Source organism: Cricetulus griseus, assembly GCF_003668045.3.
Source record: "Cricetulus griseus strain 17A/GY chromosome 1 unlocalized genomic scaffold, alternate assembly CriGri-PICRH-1.0 chr1_0, whole genome shotgun sequence".
Taxonomy (NCBI): domain Eukaryota; kingdom Metazoa; phylum Chordata; class Mammalia; order Rodentia; family Cricetidae; genus Cricetulus; species Cricetulus griseus.
Window position 1 is genome coordinate 16332787 of NW_023276806.1, and position 21833 is coordinate 16354619.

General features: G+C 35.7%; 1 protein-coding gene across 2 annotated transcripts in view; it reads left to right on the forward strand.

Annotated features, from left to right (window-relative positions):
* The window catches only part of Pkn2 (protein kinase N2), a 109999-nt gene extending 88579 nt beyond the window's left edge, over positions 1-21420 (forward strand). For both annotated transcript variants that reach the window (XM_027395881.2, XM_027395882.2), the window contains 7 exons: positions 6631-6807; positions 13527-13589; positions 15029-15105; positions 15980-16122; positions 18485-18592; positions 18843-18923; positions 19010-21420. In XM_027395881.2, coding sequence (XP_027251682.1) covers positions 6631-6807; positions 13527-13589; positions 15029-15105; positions 15980-16122; positions 18485-18592; positions 18843-18923; positions 19010-19213 — 853 coding nt within the window. In that variant the 3' untranslated portion in view covers positions 19214-21420. The remainder of the gene's footprint in view (positions 1-6630; positions 6808-13526; positions 13590-15028; positions 15106-15979; positions 16123-18484; positions 18593-18842; positions 18924-19009) is intronic.
* The last annotated feature ends 413 nt before the right edge of the window (positions 21421-21833 follow it).

Consider the following 21833-nt stretch of genomic DNA (forward strand, 5'->3'; position numbering starts at 1 on the left):
GCCAGCACCATTTGTTGAAGATGCTTTCTTTTTTCCATTGTATAACTTTAGCTTCTTTGTCAAAAATCATGTGTTCATAGGTGTGTGGGTTAATATCAGGGTTTTCAATTTGATACCCTTGGCCTACCTGTCTATTTTTGTGCCAATACCAAGCTGTTTTCAGGACTATGGTTCTATAATAGAGCTTGAAGTCAGGGATAGTGATGCCTCTGGAAGTTCCTTTATTGTACAGAGTTGTTTTGGCTATCCTGGGTCTTTCATTTTTCCATATAAAGTTGAGTATTGTTCTTTCAAGGTCTGTGAAGAACTGTGTTGGGATTTTGATGGGGATTGCATTGAATCTAGATTGCTTTTGGCAAGATTGCCAGTTTTACTATGTTGATCCTACCTATCCCAGAACATGGGAGATCTTTCCATTTTCTGGTATCTTCTTTAATTTCTTTCTTTAAAAACTCAAAGTTCTTTCACTTGGTTGGTTAGCGTTATCCCAAGATGTTTTATGTTGCTTGGGACTGTTGTATAGGGTAATGTTTCTCTGATTTCTTTCTCTGCCCATTCATCGTCTGTGTATAGTAGGGCTATTGATTTTTTTTTTTTTTTTTTTTTTTTTTTTTTTTTTTAGTTAATCTTGTATCCTGCCACTTTTCTGAAGGTGTTTATCAGCTGTAGGAGTTCCCTGGTAGAATTTCTTGGGTTACTTATTTAAACTATCATATCATTTGCAAATAGTGAAAGTTTGACTTCTTCTTTTCCAATTTGTATCCCCTTGCTCTCCTTTTGTTGTCTTATTGCTCTAGCAAGAACTTCAAGTACAATATTGAAGAGATATGGAGAGAGTGGACATCCTTGTCTTCCTGATTTTAGAGGAATAGCTTTGAGTTTCTCTCCATTTAGTTTAATGTTGGCTGTTGGTTTGGTGTATATTGTTTTTATTATGTTTAGGTATGTTCCTCCAAAAAAATTAGAATTTGGACCATTGTTTAAAAATTGACATATAAAATAAATTGAAACTTGCCAATTTGATTTTTACCTCTTTTTTCCTCCTACTTTTTCTCATTCTTATCAAATCCTATAAAACAGACATGTCTTTGATAGCCAAATTACAAAAAAAAAAAAAATGTAATTTTCTGGAACTTATAAAACCATCAACCATTTTAAATGCTTATACTGCATTTATGTTACAAAAACAGATGAGTGAATCTAATCTTTTTATCCTTTGATTTGTACTTGAAATACCAGAAGTTTCAAATGTTTTTTATTCCCTTAAATAGTTGGTTTTATTCCAGGTTTATAATGTTGGTGATGTTGAACTCAAACCAAGCATGGTTTCACTGGCTGTAATCCCAGCACTCAGGTGTCATAGGCAGATGGACCTCTGGGAGTGTAAGGCCACCCTCCTCTGTGAGAGGTTTAGGCTACACAGAGCTACATAGTGAGGCCTTGTCTTAAATTAGTTTCCTAAAATAATACGAAACTTGTTATAGACTGAGCATCTATAATCTAAAAATCTTAAATATGAAGTGCACAAATTTTCAACTTTTTGACAGAGATGTGATGCCAAACTCTATCATTCAGTGTTTACAAATGGTTCATACATTATTATCTAAAGTATTATTGTAAAATTACTTGTAGATTTTGGATATAAGGTATATGAAACATAAATGAATTTTGTGTTTAGACCTGGGGCCCATTGCTGTGCTATATCTCATTGCCTGGGATGAGAAACAATTCTGGCCTTGAGCACTTCAGATACTATCTCTAACCTTTACTACTCTGTTATGCTAATGGCTTATGTAGCTTTTTGCTATATAGTTATTACGTTGAACCAGATCTTTGTAAAAAAAAAAATGCTTTCCAATTAACTCAGTCAGAGTTAATTAGTTCAGAGGCTAGAGCCAAAGCCAGATTTTAAGCCATTCCCTCTGGTGAAATGGAACCTATCCTTGTGTAAAAATTGACAAGTGACCCAAATACTTTGAGTGTTAAGCTTTTCTAGTTTGGGGTAATGTAGGTAGAGTTTCTCTGTGTCTCATCAGTCACTTCCCAAATAACCACGCGAAGGTTTACTGTTAATTATAAATGCTCAACTGATGGCTCAGACTCATCACTAGCTAGCACTTAGAACTTAAATTAACCCACTTCTTTCTGTTCACCTACCTGCTGCCCCAAGGCTCAGGACTTTTACCTCTCCTGCAAGTCCTGCTGCTTCTCCATCTGGACTCCTCTCTTTTTCCCTTTCTGTCCTGCCCAGCTATAGGAGACTTAGCTCTTTACTAACCAGTGAGAGTAATACATATTTACAGTATACAAAGATTGTTCACAACAGGGTAACATGGAAACAGATCTCAAATATGAACACCAAAAAAAGGAATGTTTCAGGAATAATAAATAAAGCCCATTCTTGAAGAAATTTGGGGAAGGTAACTAAAATAATAATAATTTAAAAATGTCACATCTAGATCTTGTGAAAAAGAATCAGTTCAAAAAACAGAAAAATATATTTTTAAATGACATATATTACTTTTAATATGACCGGACCATAACTCAAACTAGTTATAATTAAGGAGGATCCTTCATGTTTATGTTGCATTTTGCCCCCTTAGTAATTCTGTCAAGTTCTTTTTTATTCCATGTAACTCTTTTTTAATTTTTGCTGTTGTTATTTTGGGAGCGATAGAGTCTCTATGTGGCCCAGGCTGGCCTGCAGCTTACAGTTGGTCCTGCTTTCCATGTGCTGAGATTACAGGCGTGTTCACTCATGCCCCACCCCTGCCCTTCATCACAGATCTCCAAATTTGTTCTGTAGTCTGGGCTATATTGTTTATATATTATTTTACTTAGAAATATGCCACTTGGGGGCTGGAGAGATGGCTCAGCGGTTAAGAGCACTAACTCCTCTTCCAGAGGTCCTGAGTTCGATTCCCGGCAACCACATGGTGGCTCACAACCACCTTGAATGAGATCCAGTGCCTTCTGCTGGCATGCAGGCAGAAGACAGTATACATAATAAATAAATAAAATCTTAAAAAAAAAAAGAAAGAAATATGCCACTTTACTAGGTTACAATAAATTTCAAGTAAGTTTCTTTAAATTAATGTGAAGTATAGTTGAAAACTCAGTCTTATCACTCAGTTTTCCTGCCTCTATTGTGAACATTCAGTTCATCTCTCCTTCCATGTGCATTGTGGTGACCTCTCACTCTGGTTTCTTATCGATTCTCATTCATTGTAACGGCATAGAACCAGAAGGTGTTTCAGGTTTGGTGTGTGTTTGTGTATGATAGAGAGATAAAGATAGAATAAAGCCAAAGCTTTTCATGTTAATATGGTATTCAGCTCTAAAACCTGAGTTTTATTAATGGTTTAGTTTTCTACTGGCTAAGATGCTCATTTATTTCTTTTTATATTTTAATAGCTGATACGAACATTATTTGTTCTTATTTCTTAATAACTGCTGGACTCTGAACAGAACTCGTCACCTAGGGGAACAAGACATAAAATCATTATTAATAAGGAAGGCTAAATAAATTTAAAAATAAATGGTACAGACAATAGCAATGTATTAGAAAGATATCATTATATTCTAATAGATTTAGGTCTTTTTTTTTTTTTAAGGAGAAATTGAATTTATATTGTGGTAGCAAGATGGCTTAGTGGTACTTAGCACACCTGACAACTGACAACCTGATTTTATCTTTGGACATGGTGGAAGAAGACAACTAGCTCTCACAAGTTGCCCTCTGACCACTACATGTATGCAGTGGCCCAAGTAGCAACACACATACTCAGCTCACAAAATAAATATATAAATGTATTTACAAATATTAAAGTTTGAATTGTTGTGAAAAGTTTTAAGGGGAATGTGTAATTTAGACAACAGGCTAAAGATTATCATATTATGTAGTTTTCTAGGATGCTGTAAAATGCTTCAGACTAAAGTCATTGTTAATTTGAATTGTTAAAGAGCCTTCTTCCTCTCTCTAATTCTTATCTTTAATATTGTCAGGATGTTTTTTTCTACCTGTCTTAGTTAGGGTTTCTGTTGCTGTGAAGAGACACCATGACCACAGCAACTCTTATAAAGGAAAACATTTAATTGGGTCATTTATAGTTCAGAGGTTCAGTCTAGTCCATTATCATTGTGATGAGACATGGAGGAATGCAGGCAGACATGGTGCTGGAGAGGAAGCTTAGAGTTTTACATCTTGATATGCAGGCAGTAGGAAGTAGTCTGAGATACTGGGGATGGCTTGAGCATATGTGAGACCTCAAAGCCTGCCTCCACAGCAACACACTTCCTCCCCAAGGCCATACCCACTCCCACAAAGCCATACTTGCTAATCGTACCACTTCTTTTTGGGGCCATTTTCATTCAAGCTGTCACACTACGTCTCACATGGTCAGTTCATATCTAACCTGACATCCATCGAATAGAGAATTTATTAGGTCCATCATAAATTCACCCATAATAGATTAGTGAGTCACTCATAAATATACCTCATGGTTTTAATTTGCCTAAGCCCAGTATATCTTAGATCAGCTTTGTCTTATCAAATCTGAGTATTTCACCTGCATTAACTCAAAAAAATGCAGTTTGGTTTAATAAAGAATCCATCCTGCCTAAAACATTTTAAAAACATCTTTCAATAACCAAAGGTATTGCCAGGCAATGGTGGTGCACAGCTTTAATCCCAGCACTCAGGAGGCAGAGACAGGTTGATCTCTGTGATTTCAAGGCCAGCCTGGTCTCCAAGCTTCAGAGCTACACAGAGAAACCCTGTGTCGGGAAACAAAAAACAAAAAGAGGGTATTAAGTTTTTCCTATGTGTTTTTTTATGCCTGTGCCTCATGAAAACATAAAAGTAAAGCTTAGGAGTATTGGTGTGGCTTTCTAAGTATGTAAGCATTTAAAACGATATCTGGCCCTGATGATGCCTTCACGTACTCTTGCACTGTGAAGGCTGAGACAAGTGATCATGAATTTGAGGCCAGTGTAAGTTACATAATGAGACTGTCAAAATAATCAAACAGATCATGTCAGATCAGTATCTAGGAGTTTATTTCAAATGTGAGTCTGAAGGATCTCAAATGTTATCAGAAACTGCTTTTATTTTCAGTATTTAGATATAAATTGGTGTTTTTGCTCTTATTCTAGTAGAAACTAAAACACAGCATACTTCTTTGTGACAAATATGATTCTTAAAGGCTGCCAGGCTTATTTAAATTTTCAAGTCATTCATAATGTAATTTGGATACTCATATTTGTAAGGGGTGGTTTAGGGTTGTTTGTTTGGATGGTTGGTTAGTTGGTAAGTGGGTAGATAGGGAGGTTGGTTTTTTTGAGACAAGTGTCTCTACATAGTCCTGACTGTCCTGGATCAATTCTCTATGAAGACCAAGCTGTCCTCATGGCTCACAGAGATCTGGCTGCCTCTGAGTCCCGAGTGCTGTGACTAATGACATGTACCACCATGCCTGCAACTTTTTCATTTTTAAAAAGATCCAAAAGGATATTACCTCTCTCTAACATCAGTGGTTTACCTTGACATTTGCAGTGCCACAGTGTTGCTTGGAACAACAAAAATCCTTTAGCATAATGATGATCATAATCCTGTGTGGTGTGCCCATGGAGGTCAAAGAACAAGTTCGTGGTGTTATCTTCCCTTCCAGCATTATGTACTAGACATTGAACTCAAATAGCTAATTACCCACTCACACGGCTCACTGACCTGACCTTCCTAATTTAAAAATAAAGACATTAGGAGCTGAAGAGATGACTTAGCAGTTAAGAGCAATGGCAGCTCTTCGAGAGGAAGAGGCACCCACGTAGCCTCTCACAACTTTCTGTGTCTCCAGTTCCAGGGGATCTGACACCTTCATACCAATGCATATCAAATAAATTTAAGGAAAAGGAAAGAAATAAAAGCATTAAACAAAGCTTGAAAAATAATTTTTATTCTAATAATAACATTAATACTTGACATCAATTGTCAAGAATTAAAACTTGATATCAATAATACTTTACACAATTTTCTTTCACTTTGAGTTTTACTTTACTAAGTATTTTTGAGAGAAAGAAGAATTATTTTGATTTGGCTGTTGAGGGAACATAATGTTCCACATTCAGGGAGTTTGCCACATTCCTTTCAAGAACTTGTCCTACTCTTATATGGACTGCTACAGACATTTGCATGATATCACAGAAGTTCATGTTGTTTTCAAAGAATTCCCTTTTGAAACGTATTGAATTGTTTTTGCTTTCTAGTCAGTCTTCTAGATTAAATTTTTATCAGCCTATCTGTATCTCTCAGCTTCTTATTTTATATGATAAAAATTTGAATACTCAAGCTAATAAATTATATATGCTCTCCTTGGAATTACCATGGTCACAAACTACTTATTGGGTCTCTATGTAAATTAACTATAACTACTAGCTCTATTTATTCCAGGCTGATATTATCATGTAAACAATATAATCTATATGTTCTGCTACTCATTAATATATTTTCAGTTACCATTATATATCAGGTTGAACATTTCTCATAATACTGCAAAATATATTTTTATGATTTTTAAATTCATAAAAGTTTGAAATTTTGTTTTAAGTCTTGATAATTTTTTCTCTTAACAGCCTGATGTGTGAAAAAAGAATTTTTGAGACTGTGAATAGCGTCAGGCACCCCTTTCTGGTGAACCTTTTTGCGTGTTTCCAAACAAAAGAGCATGTGTGCTTTGTGATGGAGTATGCGGCAGGTGGGGACCTGATGATGCACATTCACACCGACGTCTTCTCTGAACCTAGAGCTGTGTGAGTATAGTATGCCTCTAGACATCCGCCTCACTCTCCATGACTCAGGGCTTTCTGGACTCAAAGGAGCTGTGACCTTTACATCCTGGGTTCTTCCCCAATAAACATAGACCCTGGAAGAAATAGTAGAGTTTCTTATTTTTTGCTGAATTCTTTTTGTGTTTTTGTACTCTGTTGTCTGGTGAGAATTTCATGAATTACCATTATTTCATTCTTGGTAATTTAGAGTCAACTTAGGTTATATTTAGATTATTTTTATTTTAGCTATTAGCTTTCCCCCTGAAGAATGGCATTCTAGAATCTTAATTTTAAAAGCAAATTATACTCAAAGGTATTGAAGTGTTGGTATTTCATATTTTTTAAAATATTTGTATTTGTGTTTTAAAGGGTAAGATTGTGTTTATCATATTTCTCAAAGAATGTTAAAAATGGTATAGGTTGATTATCTATTGTACAAAATGCTTGAAGCTAGAAGTGTTTTAGGTTTTTGTTTCTTCAGATATTGAAATCACAAAATTCTTCAAGTTCTCCCCCCACCACCCAAGATAAGGTCTTCCCATGTTATCCAAGCAAAACTTAAATTTGGTATGTATTCTATGCTGGCCTCAAAAGTCATAACCATCTTCTGTCATCTTCCCAAGCTTTAGGGTTGTAGGTGTGTACCAATACACCGAACTCTAAAACTGAATATTGTGTTAGACCCTTTCATATTTCAGATTTGAGGATTAGGGGTGTTCAACCTGTATTCTTTTTGCCTCCAAGAAAAGAGATGGAAAAGAAACTTCAAGTTAAACCATTTTTGTAGCTCAATTTGATTGTATATTAAGTTTAGCTTATTCAACTACATGAAAATCAAGAGTAGTAAGCATTTTAGATTACAGGCCATATACAGTTTATTGATTGTTCTAATTTTGCAACTTTTATATAGTGGAAGCCTAGGAAAGTACTCCTAGTAGCTGTATCCTATATACAAGACTCATCAAGCTTTCATCGTTAGCCCAGTCTCTTCCCTAGTGGTCCAGATTTTAATAGTACCCAGAACAGGACCAGCTTTTCCATTTGTAAGGTTCATAAAAATCCCACTTAGCATCTCAGAATGCTAAGTTTTCCTGCTTTTTTTTTTCTTTTTTTTTTTTTTTTCTTGTTTCCCAGGCCTGTTACTCTTCCAGTCTTCCTCATCTTATTAAATAGCAATATTATCTTCTGTGTTATTCAGGCTAGACTGCAGAATGTCATTCTTCGTCCTCTTTTTTCCTCACCTATAACATCCATACAATTAACAAATCCAATAGTACTTTTATAGATTTTACTTTTGCATCATCTTAACTCTATTTTCTGGTAATTTCTCTTTCACACCTTTGATTTTCTGTGTAACTGTTAGAGGTATGTGTATACAGTGATAGTGTCACAGTTTTCAGTTTTCACATAGGAAAACAGGAGTTAATTCTGATGCATAGTAACATATTTTAAAACCAGGCTGAGTAGTAGAAAGACGATTATAGTTAGTTTTCCAGGTATTTTTATTTTGTTTGTGAGTGTTTGCATGTATGTCTGTGCACTACATGCCTGCAGTGCCCATAGAAGACAGAAGGTGGAGTAGGATCCCTGTAGGTGTTTTAAAATTTTTAAGGTTATGGTGCAAAGTTAGACCCTCCCTCCTTCAGGAGAGATGGTCCCAGGAGGATACTGAATTTAGGTCAGCCCAAACTACATGGGTAGTACCTTGATTAAAACAAAACAAAAATATAAAAATATATTAAGCAGATATTTACTGTGCATGGGAATTATTTTTGTTTTGATTTTTGAAGATGTATAAAAATTGTTAAACATACTCCCCTTATTAACAGAGGAGTGGGTCCTGTATCTATTCTGTTGAATGTGATACCTGGAAGAGAGCCTGGTACATAAGGCATTGTGAATCTGTACTACCTGAGACTGTGTAATCAAAACAGTTTAGTGTTCATAGCTGTGCTGTTTTCCAGTTATGTGGCTCTAAACAAAGGATTTCCTCTGAGCTTCATTTTCTGCTTCTGTAAAATAGAGACTTGAAGGGAAGCAACTAACAAAATACTTGACTATGCCAAACTTAGTGTTTTCTATTTGTTTTGTAAATTGAGTATAATCAGTGTAATTTGCTTAAAAACCAGAAAAGAAGGATCCTTTTTAATTGTTGCAATATTGTTTTACTACTACAATGTTTGCTTTTTAAAAATGCTTGACAAGGGCTGGAGAGATGGCTCAGAGGTTAAGAGCACAGACTGCTCTTCCAGAGGTCCTGAGTTCAATTCCCAGCAACCACATAGTGGCTCACATCCATCCAATATGAGTTCTGGTCCCTCTTCTGGTGTGCAGATCTATATGGAAGCAGAATGTTGTATACATAATAAATAAATAAAATCTAAAAAAAATAAAAGCTTGACACAACTATCTTAATTAGCATATAGAGTTTAACAAACTGCACACAAATGCTTTAACCTGTTACATAAGATTTAATATACAATTAAATATATACTTGTAAGTAGTTGCATTTTTAAATTCTTCTAAATTACAGTCCCATTTTCATAAAAATGAGTAAACTTTAAAGCTAAGTGTAATAGATATATAGAGTATTAATGCATTCACCTTGCTTAAAAGAATATAATTATATTATCTTTGTGGATGGCAGACTTGAGTTGGAGTGATTGCTGAGTAGAATGTTATACTTTGGTAAAAAGAGTAGTTAATAATGCATATTCTATAAAATATGTTTTTGTATCATCAAGAGCCTATTTTTCCTAGATTTGAATTCGTAAATTCATTCATTTATTTATTCTCACCCTTACTCAGCAAACTTACTGTGAGTCCAGGGCCATGTGTCCATGTAGGGCTCTGTTTCTTGCCCTACAAACAATCCTAAGTCCATATGTCTAAAGTCAAACATTTTCTCAACAATATTTTATTTTTTTAATTGTTACCTATTCATTTCTATTCTTTACTATTCCCTCATCTTGGATAGCTATTATTTCTTTGCTAGCAGTTTACTGGAAGTTCTCATATCTTTATTCTGTTCTATTGTAAAAGCATTTTTTGTTTTCTCTCTTCACTACATACTTCTGTTCCAATACTTACAATGTCCTAATATAAATATTCTCCCTCATTAAAATGACCTGATCTGCCATCATCATAAGATTATCTGTTGTATGACATTCATGATCCTATTCAGGTCTTTTCAGCTTGATAATCTGCTATGCTCTCCATAGACTTCTATCCTGTGCTTTGTCTACAACTGTAACAAGTATTTTTCTGTCCTGCCTGCCAGCTCCCAAATAATGACACTGAGACTTACTAATTGTGAAATCTCGGCCTATAGCTTATGCTTGTGGCTAACTAGCTCTTATAATTTAAATTAACCCATTTATTTTAATCTGTGTTCTATCGTGAGTTGTTACCTCTTTTCCATCTTGTACCTCCTGTTTCCTCTCCATGTCTCCCAGCATCTCTTGCTCGCCTAGACTTTCTCCCTGGAAATCTTGCCTATACCTTCTGCCTAGTGATTGGCCATTCAGCTTTTTATTACACTAATCACAGCAAATACACTTCACACTGTGTACAAATATCCCACAATATTTCCCCCTTTTTGTCTAAATAAAATGGAAATATTTTAACTCTAACACAGTAAAGTTATATACTATAAGAACAATTATATAAGAATTGTATTCACAATGTCCAGTCAGTGGGTTTATATTTGGCATATTTGGAGAAAATACTCTATTATCTTTTATCTTGATGAATTTTAAAGTTTTATACCGAAACCATTTTCTATCATAACTTGTATTAACATCCTAAAGCTATCTAAACAGAAGTTTGCTCTAAACTTGTGTTTAGAACACAAGTTTAGAGCAAACAACTTCCATAACCATAGAAATGATGGAGACAGCTCTCTGTACAGTCTCCCAAGGTTCCTCTGCAACATTGGGGCATCCATCTTTGGCCTATAGGCCTAGAATACTTGACAGTATTACTTTTCTGTGAAGCAGGAATTTTGAAGTACTGTCCTACCATGTCTTGGCAAAGTTCAGCAGTCGCTTTATTTTGTGTCCTGCTCATCCAGTTTGCCTAAATGGTTAGCTTTGCCATGTTGAACGCAAGCTCCTTATGGAGTTCTTTGATGCCCATCATTCTTTTTTGAAGTAAATTGGTGCTGCCAGGAACAGATGGATCTCACTGTCATGAAAAGCCTTATGTCATTAGAACATTTTAAATGCTGTTTTCTGTAGGTCTTTGAAGACCATCTATTGATCTTAGCATGACTATAAGTTTTGTTATAGATAAGTAACTACTAGCCTATATATTTTTTTATATTAAATAGCTTTCAAGGATTAGAACATTGCATTATATTTTTAAATGAGCTGCATAGGTATAATACCTTAAATAAGCGTAGAAACACATATAAAATAACAAAAATAACCTTAAATTTGTATTGATACAAAAATTCATAGCAATGTAAAATAGTTGAGATGAGTGATTGTTCAAAAGCAGACTCAACAATCACCCTATTATCCCATCATTTCTATATTATATTACACCCCTTTCCCTTCAGAAAACAAAAACCCACTGAATGGTCAAAGCCACCCACCCCATCTCTTGGGAATCTGAATGCCATGCTTTGTAAATTGTTTTCTATTGTCTGGGGGTGACCGCATCTTTAGGGTGCCCTGAGATTATTGAGATAATGGTTATGTTCTGGAAGAGCTAGTTGTGTTATTTTTGTTTAGTTTTTATGTGATGGAAAAGTGTAGAGCTTAAAAAGTGTCTGTATTCGCGTAAGTCTGGAATGTGCAGCGTTTCATTTTATGGTTGAGCAGGTAAAAGGCACCTGCCAACTTTTTAAGTCCATTTAGACTGTCACTAAACTGTAATATAAATCTCTCTCCATGCCCTATGAAAGGGTGGCATGTAGTAACAAGTCATGAGGACTCTGTAGCCAACAAGATTTAATCATGTCTCATCCGGTCTCAGTGCTGTTTCCATGGAGAGGGATCAGCTTATACATCACCTGTCTTATGGTCTGTTTTCTCTTTTTCCCTCATGTCTGTAGATAAGTCCTCAGGAGGACTCCCATAATCAAATCTTATCTATATTAATTTGAAGAAAATCATAAGTCTTTATTTCTATGGAAACAAAGGCATAACCTTCCAATGCAACGTATTTTTCAACTTTTATTCTGAAATGAAGACATTTTTAAAATATATAGGTTGGTTTAATTTAGTAGTTTTCATAATCCAATGTCTCTCAGCAGCTGGTTTTTGTTTTTGTTTTTGTTTTTGTTTTTAAAGCAAAAGCACCATACAGGATTCAGATACCTGTGTATTTCCTGTCCTTTTTTAATATTACTTTGAATTTTTTTTAAAGATTTATTTATTTATTACGTATACAACATTCTCCTCCATGTATATCTGCACACCAGAAGAGGGCACCAGATCTCATAAGGGATGGTTGAGAGCCACCATGTGGTTGCTGGGAATTGAACTCAGGACCTCTGGAAGAGCAGTCGGTGCTCTTAACCTCTGAGCCATCTGTCCAGCCCTACTTTGAATTTTTTAAGACTTTATTTTTACACTATTTTTTTCTATGACTGTCTATACCTATTTATTTTCTGTATCCATTTAAATGGTTTCTTGGTCAGGACCACTGTACTGCTCACCTGTACTGTAGCCTTCTGATCTCGTGAGCAAAGCCTTAAACTGTTAAGCAGAGGCTAGGCCCTGTTTCCTGGCTCCATTTAGCACGTGGGCTGGCAGATGACTCTGCCCACTTCAGGTCTGTGAGAGTGAAGCCTGATGCCTGCAGCTGGGCCTGGAGCCAGTCTATCTGCCCCAGCTCAGGTAGGCACTTCTACCTCTTAAAAGAGCTGCACCTGTGTATGCTTCAAGCACTGAGCCTACTTGAAATTTTCTTTTAAACTTTCTCAGGCCCTATGTAGATTTATATGCTGCTCACTGGCACCAAAGGTAATGAGTCTTTTCTGTCCTGCCACCCAGCTCCCAGATATTGACAGAGACTTCTTATTATGAAAGCTCAACCTATAGCTTAGGCTTGTTCCTAACTAACTCTTATAACTTAAATTAACCCATTTATATTTTTCTACATCCTATCATGAGGTGTTACCTTTCTTCCATCTTGTATCTCCTGCTGCCTCTTCGTGTCTCCCTGCATCACCTGGGTTCATTTCCCCTTCTCTCTCACTGGAAATTCCACCTATACCTTCTGCTAAGCTATTGGCTCTTCAGCTTTTATTACACCAATCACAGCAAATACATCTTTACACAGTGTACAAATATCCCACAACACACAACCAATTCCTTACTAGTTGTCAGACAGACAGCTTCCATGTCTCTATTCTCTTTCCCCTTTAAGGGAATGGCCTGTATTTGCTGACAGAACTGCTTTGCCACTCTTGACACTCCAACCTTATGGTACATTGTAATTCCTCCTACAGAACCAAACTGAAAGTCCTCTCAGTGACTGATCCTCAGTGACAACCAGTCCAAATGAATGCTGTTCATTGCTATACCCATACTCTCAATTTTTAAATTCATCTCTAATAGCACAGTGCATTGTATGTGGTAGAAATAAATAAATGTTTGAGAACTTCACTAACTATAAAGTTATGCATTCAACTATAAAAGGGTTCAAGAATAGTGAAGCTTATTAAACATTTGATTTAATTTTTCCAACAGATTTTATGCAGCATGTGTAGTTCTTGGGTTACAATATTTACATGAGCACAAAATTGTTTATAGGTAAGTACATTTGTTCCTACTAGTTTACTTCCAAGTGAATTGGAATTCAGAATCATTAACGAGGCTATTTTGTATTTAACCAGCTTTTTTGTTTTCTCCTACATGTCATAAGTGAGTCCTACCCCAGCTTGGAACCATAGGCTACCTGCATGAGAGTTATGTGATGGACTTCTTGATTCTTGGCCCTCTGCTCATTTCCTAACTAGTAAATATGTGAGCTGGCCTGTGGTGACACAGTTGACCAGTAGCGTTCATCTCGTGATTACATGTAATCATTTACTACAGAAAACTTCTATATTGACCAATTGACCCAGGAGAGAGAAAAACAGCTTATGCAAGAATGTAAACTTCCATGCTGTTTCTTCATTTGATGTTGTGGCTAACATGGACTGAGCATAATGGTAGAGAGGTTATGATGTGTGACACCCTGGGTTTGATCTCCAGCCCAAAAATAAATAAATAATATAAATAAATAAGAAAGTGCTGGCATCACCTGAACTAACATGTATTGCTGGCATAGCCCATTCATAGTCTGGCATTGGCTCCTTCTCAAACTGCAGAACAGCTTGTGGTCAGCATTGGTCCTGGCCACACTGAGTAGTGCTACTCTTACTTCACACTACTACATTACATGGTACTAGAGAGCAAGCTCATTATGGGGCAGCCAGTCAGAATAAGGAATCTATAAACAGTGGTTCATTCAAACTTCTAGCAATGTTTTTAAGGTAAAGATTTCCTCATGGTTCTGTTTACTTAATAAAGTATTTTATTTTTAAGATTTATTTATTTATTATGTATACAGTGTTCTGCTGGCATTCATGCCTACACACCAGAAGAGGGCACCAGATCTCATTATATACGATTGTAAGCCACCGTGTGATTGCTGGGAATTGAACTCAGAACCTCTAGAAAAGGAGCCAGTGCTCTTAAACTCTGAGCCATCTCTACAGTCCCTTAAGAAAGTATTTTAAACTATCTTAATCTGTAATTGACTAGCGTTCTCATTATTTTAAATTATACTCTTAAAAGTTAAATCATATACTTTATACTGTTAGCTTAAATTCTTTCATAGTGCATATAAACAAACTTCAAATTGTGACTCAATTACTCTAAATAAAAATTTAAACTTGAATAAAAGGTATTTAAACTGATTCTGTATTTTAAAATAAATGTTTATAAAGAGATCAAATTTTTATTTTGTAAATGCATTCTCATATATATATATGCACATCATATATTATATATATATATGCACATCAAGAAAAAAATTACTTAGAAACAGTATTACTTACACAAAAAGAAGAAAAATGAAAGCATCCTATGCTATAACTTAGAAGAAAAAGTTCCCAGAAGACAACATTGGGCTCCTCTTGAAAATAAAAATTGTGTTTTGTACTATGTGGCTTACTGATTTATTTTCATGTTTCCACCTTGAACAGAGATTTGAAGCTGGATAATTTGTTGCTAGATACAGAAGGCTTTGTGAAAATTGCTGACTTTGGTCTTTGCAAAGAAGGTAATTGAACTTTTCAAATTCATGTTCTAATAGATTATTGTACCTTTGTACTTTTGGTAGTTTTCAAAAAAAAACCGTTTTTTTAGTTTTTATTTATTCCATTAAAGCATTTGGATTGTTCATATAACCCAGTAACCACATCAAGACTTTGTTCAGTGGATACAAATAGTTGGTGTTTCCAGGAACTGTAGTGTGAGACTCTGCTTCTCTGTGTGGTTTATGTTCTGCCATCGACTCTACCATAGTTTAAGGTGGTACTTAGCATGTCAATAGGGACTGTGCCAAGTGAAATACATGCACCTAGTGACCTTGCCAGCTTCTTAGAACCACTAATGTTTTCAATTGGAAAAGTCATGTATATAAATATCTCAAGATTTTCTATATATTTAGGACTAAATAAAGCAGTAAGCTGAGGCAATTCAAATGAAAGGTCACATGAGGAAATAGTGTGTCTTTGAAGAACATGCTTTAAATTCATTGAGTCCATATTCTCATCTATAAAGTGAATATAATTCACTCTTAAAGAAATAATTAGAGGTGAATATGAGATACAGTAAGCAATATTTTAAATAAGATATTCTTCTCTTTATATTTTACATTATAACTAATATGTGCTTCCACCTCTGTACACTAGCAGTTTTATTACTTAACTTTGTTTCCATAGTATATAAATACAGTTCTTGGATATCTTAGTATTAGTGGATGTTTATTGAATCAGTAGTGTGATGGGTGAAACAGATTTGTAAAGTCTTGGTGTGTTTGAGTTAGATACCATGTACAGCACAGCACTGTCAATTTTCTTTCTAAGCACACTTTCTAATTTTCATGTCAATTTTTTTCTTTGCTAATAAATGCATGAATTTATCATCTCCAGGAATGGGGTATGGAGATAGGACAAGCACATTTTGTGGTACTCCTGAATTTCTTGCCCCAGAAGTATTGACAGAAACATCATACACAAGGGCTGTAGATTGGTGGGGCCTTGGCGTACTTATATATGAAATGCTGGTTGGAGAGGTAAGCAGCAGGAAATGGGTAGATGAAGAGCGGGAGGATGATTGGAAGGATAAAGCACATCATTTTTATAAAGACACCTACAGATGTCTCCTGTAGGAGGAGTTCAGTTCTATGCTAATGATCAGCTGGGTTTCTACAATATCTTTACTAGCCTAGTTTAGATAGTTATACAGTGGATGGACTGTATTATGAATATCTTCAGACGGCATTTTTGTTTATGTGTTATATTTTTGTTTATGTTTTGTGATTTTAAAGTAACTGGTGTCTCATTGGGAATATGTGTCAGGTGTATTGGTACACACCTGTTATCCTAGCATGTGGGAGCAGAGGCAGGGAGATCGTGAATCTGAGACCAATATGGGCTACATGGCAAAAACATCTTGTTCTTGAATTAAAATACAAAAAGGGAAAAAAATCTGCCAACTATAAAGAAAAGCCAACTATACGTTTATTGGAAATAAATGTGACCGTCAAAATTAACCGCAGTGTTGGAGAGATGGCTCAGCAGTTAAGAGTGCATATTAATATTAATGTTGCAGCAGACCTCAGTTTAATTCCCAGCACCCTATTGTGAGACCTCACAACCCATGTAGTTTCCCATTGCATTCATCCAGGTTATGAATCATTTAGTGGCTGGATGAATGAATGCATGCCTTCCTATCTGCTAGATGGTTCTGAAGTTTTAGTCTGTGTTGTTTCCTGACACTTAACCATAATGAACAAACCTGTCCAGTGTATGACAGTCCTTTCAGTGTGTCAAATTGGAGTAGATTCTATGGGAAAAAGAGGGAAGACATGGTTCATTAGAAGAGCTATGAGCTTTATAAAGAGTACCTCTTTTTATTTTTCATCAACATTTAATAAACTCCAAACTGGTATTATTGCTGTTTTCAGATGCGTGAGTAGACACAAAGTGGTTAATAACATGTTCTACAGCGCTTGTGAGGTAGGGTTGCGATCCTTCCTTCTTGTCATTTTCAGACTTTATGCTTTAGGATCAGATATCAGATCCATCTGACCTCATTCATTTTCCTGAAACATGTGGTCCAGATTGAATCTTCCACCTCTGTTTGGAAACGCAGTTTTAGGTATTTGGAATGGAATAAAATTGTTTTAGCCTCAGTATATACAATGGTCTTTCTAAGGTAATGAATATTGTTGCTGGAGGCTGTGGCACACTTAAACTTTGTCCCCACTCTAGTTTTGAAAAGAATGTTTCTGTTGCCATATTTTTAAATGTAACACTGAAGTAAGACTAAGATCTAATTCTGATTCAAACTTATTTACTTTCTGCCAGGAATAGTGGTGCATGCCTTTAATTCCAGCACTCAGGAAGTAGAGTAGGCAGATCTTTGAATTTGAGGCCAGCCTGGTCTACATAGTGAGTTCCAGGACAGCCAGATCTACACAATGAGACCCTGTTTCAACCCTCACCCCCAGCCCCCAAAAAATACTGCTAGAAATGACATGCAGAAATTAGTTTATGTGTCGTGCAGCATTCATAGGCTGTTGATTTTGCCGCCTTCTGTTCAGACAAGAGAGGAAGTTCCTGCTTCCTAGTTTTGAAAAGGGTTTCTAAGTGGTTGAGTTTTAAACACACCCAGAAGGCATTGCTTTTCCATTACAGTTGCCTTTCAATTCCATTTATCTTTAGTGCCTCCACAGGAAGGTAATTAGGAAAGGAATTAAACTTAAAACCTATTGGTCTGTATTCTAATTTTATAGCATTATTGAGGCTTCAATGATAATGTTTTTCTTTTTTTTTTTTTTTTTACTGTTGAAAGTGTGGTTTGGCTAAACTATTCATTTGGGTTGGTTTGTTTGCTTGCTTGCTTGCTTTGGCTTTTTTGTTTCTTGTTTTCTTTTTGTCTCATTGGAACATCCTGTCCAGTTTTTGTGAGGAGGTTTGGAAGTAAGGTCTCACTTTGCAGCCCATGGTGACCTGGAATCACCTGTGGTCCTCATACTTCTATCTCCCAACTGCTTGAATGATAGGTATAAGCCAGCATGCCCAGCTCACAATCAGAACCCCATACAGTGTTTGTTTTTTTGTTGTTGTTGTCGTTTTTTGATTTTTTGACAGATGGTCTCATGTAGCCCAGACACAGCACAAGCTTCTTACATTCACTGTGTAGTGGGGGCTAGTCTTGAACTTCTTCCTGGTTTTGGGTGGTGCTGGAAATGGAACCCAGGGCTGGCTTCATGCATGTTAGGCAGACACTCTAACGAAGCTATATCTCCAGGTCCTGTTTTTGTTTCATTTCATTTTCATTGCCTTAATTTTGGTTATACTCTTGAATATATGGGTTTTTTTTTTTTACTATCTTGGGACTTTTATCTTACTAGAATATATTTCTTCTAGTCTCCCTTCCCTGGTGATGATGAAGAAGAGGTTTTTGACAGTATTGTAAATGACGAAGTAAGGTATCCAAGGTTCTTATCTACAGAAGCCATTTCCATAATGAGAAGGGTAAGAAATTAGGATTAACAATTCTTCTTGAAAACAACAGCAACAAAGAATTTAAGCTTAAATTTGTATGTAGAAGAAAATTTCCCAGTTGAAATTTAGAAGTTTGTAATTCATAGATGTTGCATGCTTTAGACAAATCTAAACAAACAACAACAACAAAAAAACCCTAAGTCTCAAGTTGAGAGAGTCACTGTCAATGAAACACATTTTATTGATTGCTTTCATCCTAACTTCCTTGCTTTGGTGCTAGCTGTTGAGAAGAAACCCTGAGCGGCGACTGGGAGCTGGTGAGAAAGACGCAGAAGATGTCAAGAAGCACCCATTTTTCCGGGTAAGTGCAGAAGTGCGGAGTTTCTATGAAACTTGAGTGATTGAAACAGGAAACTGAACCGGTTGTTTTATATTTTTGTGACCCAGCTAACTGACTGGAGTGCTCTGATGGACAAAAAAGTGAAACCACCATTTGTACCAACCATCAGAGGACGGGAAGATGTTAGTAATTTTGATGATGAATTTACCTCAGAAGCACCTATTCTGACTCCACCTCGAGAACCAAGGATACTTTCAGAAGAGGAGCAGGAAATGTTCCGAGATTTTGACTACATTGCTGATTGGTGTTAAGTTACTGGACACTGTGAAACCAAGCAAACTGACTGACAAGAAGACCTCTTGAAAACAGCGCCCTTCATTTGCCTTCTGTGCCACTAGGAGCTTCCGAGGTTTTTAAAGAACGTGAAGATGTGGCTAAAGTACTGTTAAATACCTTCTCAATGTTTTTAACATAAATCTCAACACTGGAAGCTGTTTCATGGAGTTTAGGCTGAGTGAACATTGGCCGTGGAAATCCATTGCAAATAAATACTTTTACATCAATACTCTATTTTTAAAAAAGAAGAACCACTCTTTAATAGTCCCCATCTGTGCCCTAGGCCTGCCTTAAGTGGAAGGAAGATTAATCACTTAACTGTGTTTTACAAAAAAAAAAAAAAAAAATAGGGCTTCAGAAGCTATTACTGTTCACATAAAGTGTGATTCTGTTTAAGGCAATTTAATTTTTAAGAAATAAGTATAATATGAAAAATGTGGCAGTTTGTGCACCTTTGGTGGCTTGATTTAAAGAAAAAGACGAGAATGTATTAATGTCTAGTTTTATAAGTTTTCTATATTTGTCAGAACACTCTTTATGGCCTTAACTTCCCCAACCTTGCAGCAGAGCCCCACAGCTACCCAGCAGAGCTACCTGCCAAACAAGCTTTTCCTTAGGGAACAGTGCTGCAAACAGTAGCAACAGTGAGGACTGTGATGAGCCGGAACCAAGATACCGAAGTCAGGGAGCCTGGCTGACCCTTCATTGATATGCATTCTATACTTTTATCAACCCAGTCATCTTGTTCCTGTGTCTGCTGTAGAAGGGAACTTTTTGTTAAACCATAGAGATTATCATGGTATACATGCTGTGAACATGTATATGTACAAGTTGTAATGTATTCTGTGTTGTAGGCATATTATTTAATTTCACCACTTCATCACTTTTGTACAGTGGCCAAGCAGACACCTCAGACTCCAGCATTTACATTAAGTGCATTTGTATATTTTAGGCCACTGGATCCAGATTTTATATTGGCAGTTATTGAGGGCAAAAGCAATATATTGTAACAGAATGTATAAATATTTTTGATAAAACAGTCTATATTTTATAAAAAGTTATTATAACACTAAAACTGTACCTCAAAAGTCTCACAAATAATTTGATCAAATACTCTACAATCTTCAGAGGATCCGTTTGTGGCTTTTTATCTTTCTTACGATATGCCTTTTTACAAATCATGACTTCACTTGGCTGGAATTTTTTAGGTTTTTGTTTGTTTTTACTTTTTTCCTCCTAGCTTATCACTTCATTTTCCTCAATTTAGTATCATTGATGATCCTGTGCTTAGCATGTTAGGGCCATTATACCTCAGGAATAACAAGTTGGTAACTAACCACACTTGAATTAACCACGCAGTCACAGTCAGCTCATCTCTTAAAACTGTCCAAATTTGAGTCTAATAAGAACCCTAAAAGCACAATGATACATGAAGAGTTGAGCTTAAAACAGCCTTGCTGAGATACATTGGCATGTTTTTATTGTACCATGAGAACAATTAAAATTGTTCAGAGATATTTTATATTACCTTTCAAATTCATTATAATTTTTCTCCCAAGATCCTTTGGAAGAAAATTTTATAAAAAGAGGCACAATATGTTGTTTTAGGTTGCTTTAAAATGCCAATTAATTGCCTTGGGAAAGAACAATAGGAAAAAAATAGCCTAATTGTCTAGCTTTAATTTGAACAGTGTTAACACAATATTAAAATAAAACACTAACTACTTTTGAGGTACAGTCTGCATACCTTTGTTGGTTCTGAAATATGCATAGAAAGCAACGTTTCAAATGGGCTTTTTGCATTAAAAACTGACATAGCGTTATATACACAGTGTACAGAAATTTTTTAATTGAAGTCAATCACTAAAAAATTTAGTTGTCAAGGCATAGTCACATAATTATGCTGAGAAAAGCACTAATTTTTCTGTAGTTTATAAAATATATATATATATATATATATATTAGGCAGATTTTGGATTTTAAGAGTGTAAATAGACTTTGCTTTTACTGTATATGTATGTGACTGCTCAAGCACTTTGTAAGGAAACCAGATCCTTTAGAATGGTACCCTATGCATCCAAATGAATTGTGCCTTTACATCATTCTAAGAAAAAAGGTGTTTTGCAGTCATAAATTACCACAAATGCACAAATTAAAGTTTAAAATAGATTGAAATTTGTAACTTTGGTTTTAAGTATTCATTCCTTCTAGAATTTTCCTTGTGTTAGAATAATATTGCTCTACTATGTTCAAGATCTGGAGAAAATGATTTTTAGTTAGCTTTCTGGTAAGTATTTTTTATGCTGGGGAAGGCATATTGTCCACTTCACTTGGAATAATGGGGAATATTTATACTGTAGTTTTGCATTCAGTTTGTTGCACCCATGCATAAAATGTCTACTCTCACTAGACACTGAGGCTAGGAGAGTTGCCTGGAGGAGAGAAGCAATGAACGAACTTTTCCAGACTGAAGAAGCACACATGCTAATGTTAAAATGGAAGCTGTGGCAGCGCTTGTGCTTTAGCATTAGAGGATAGCATTTTAAGTTAGGATCTGATGTTTCAGAAAATTGGCAAATTAATAAAGCAGATTGC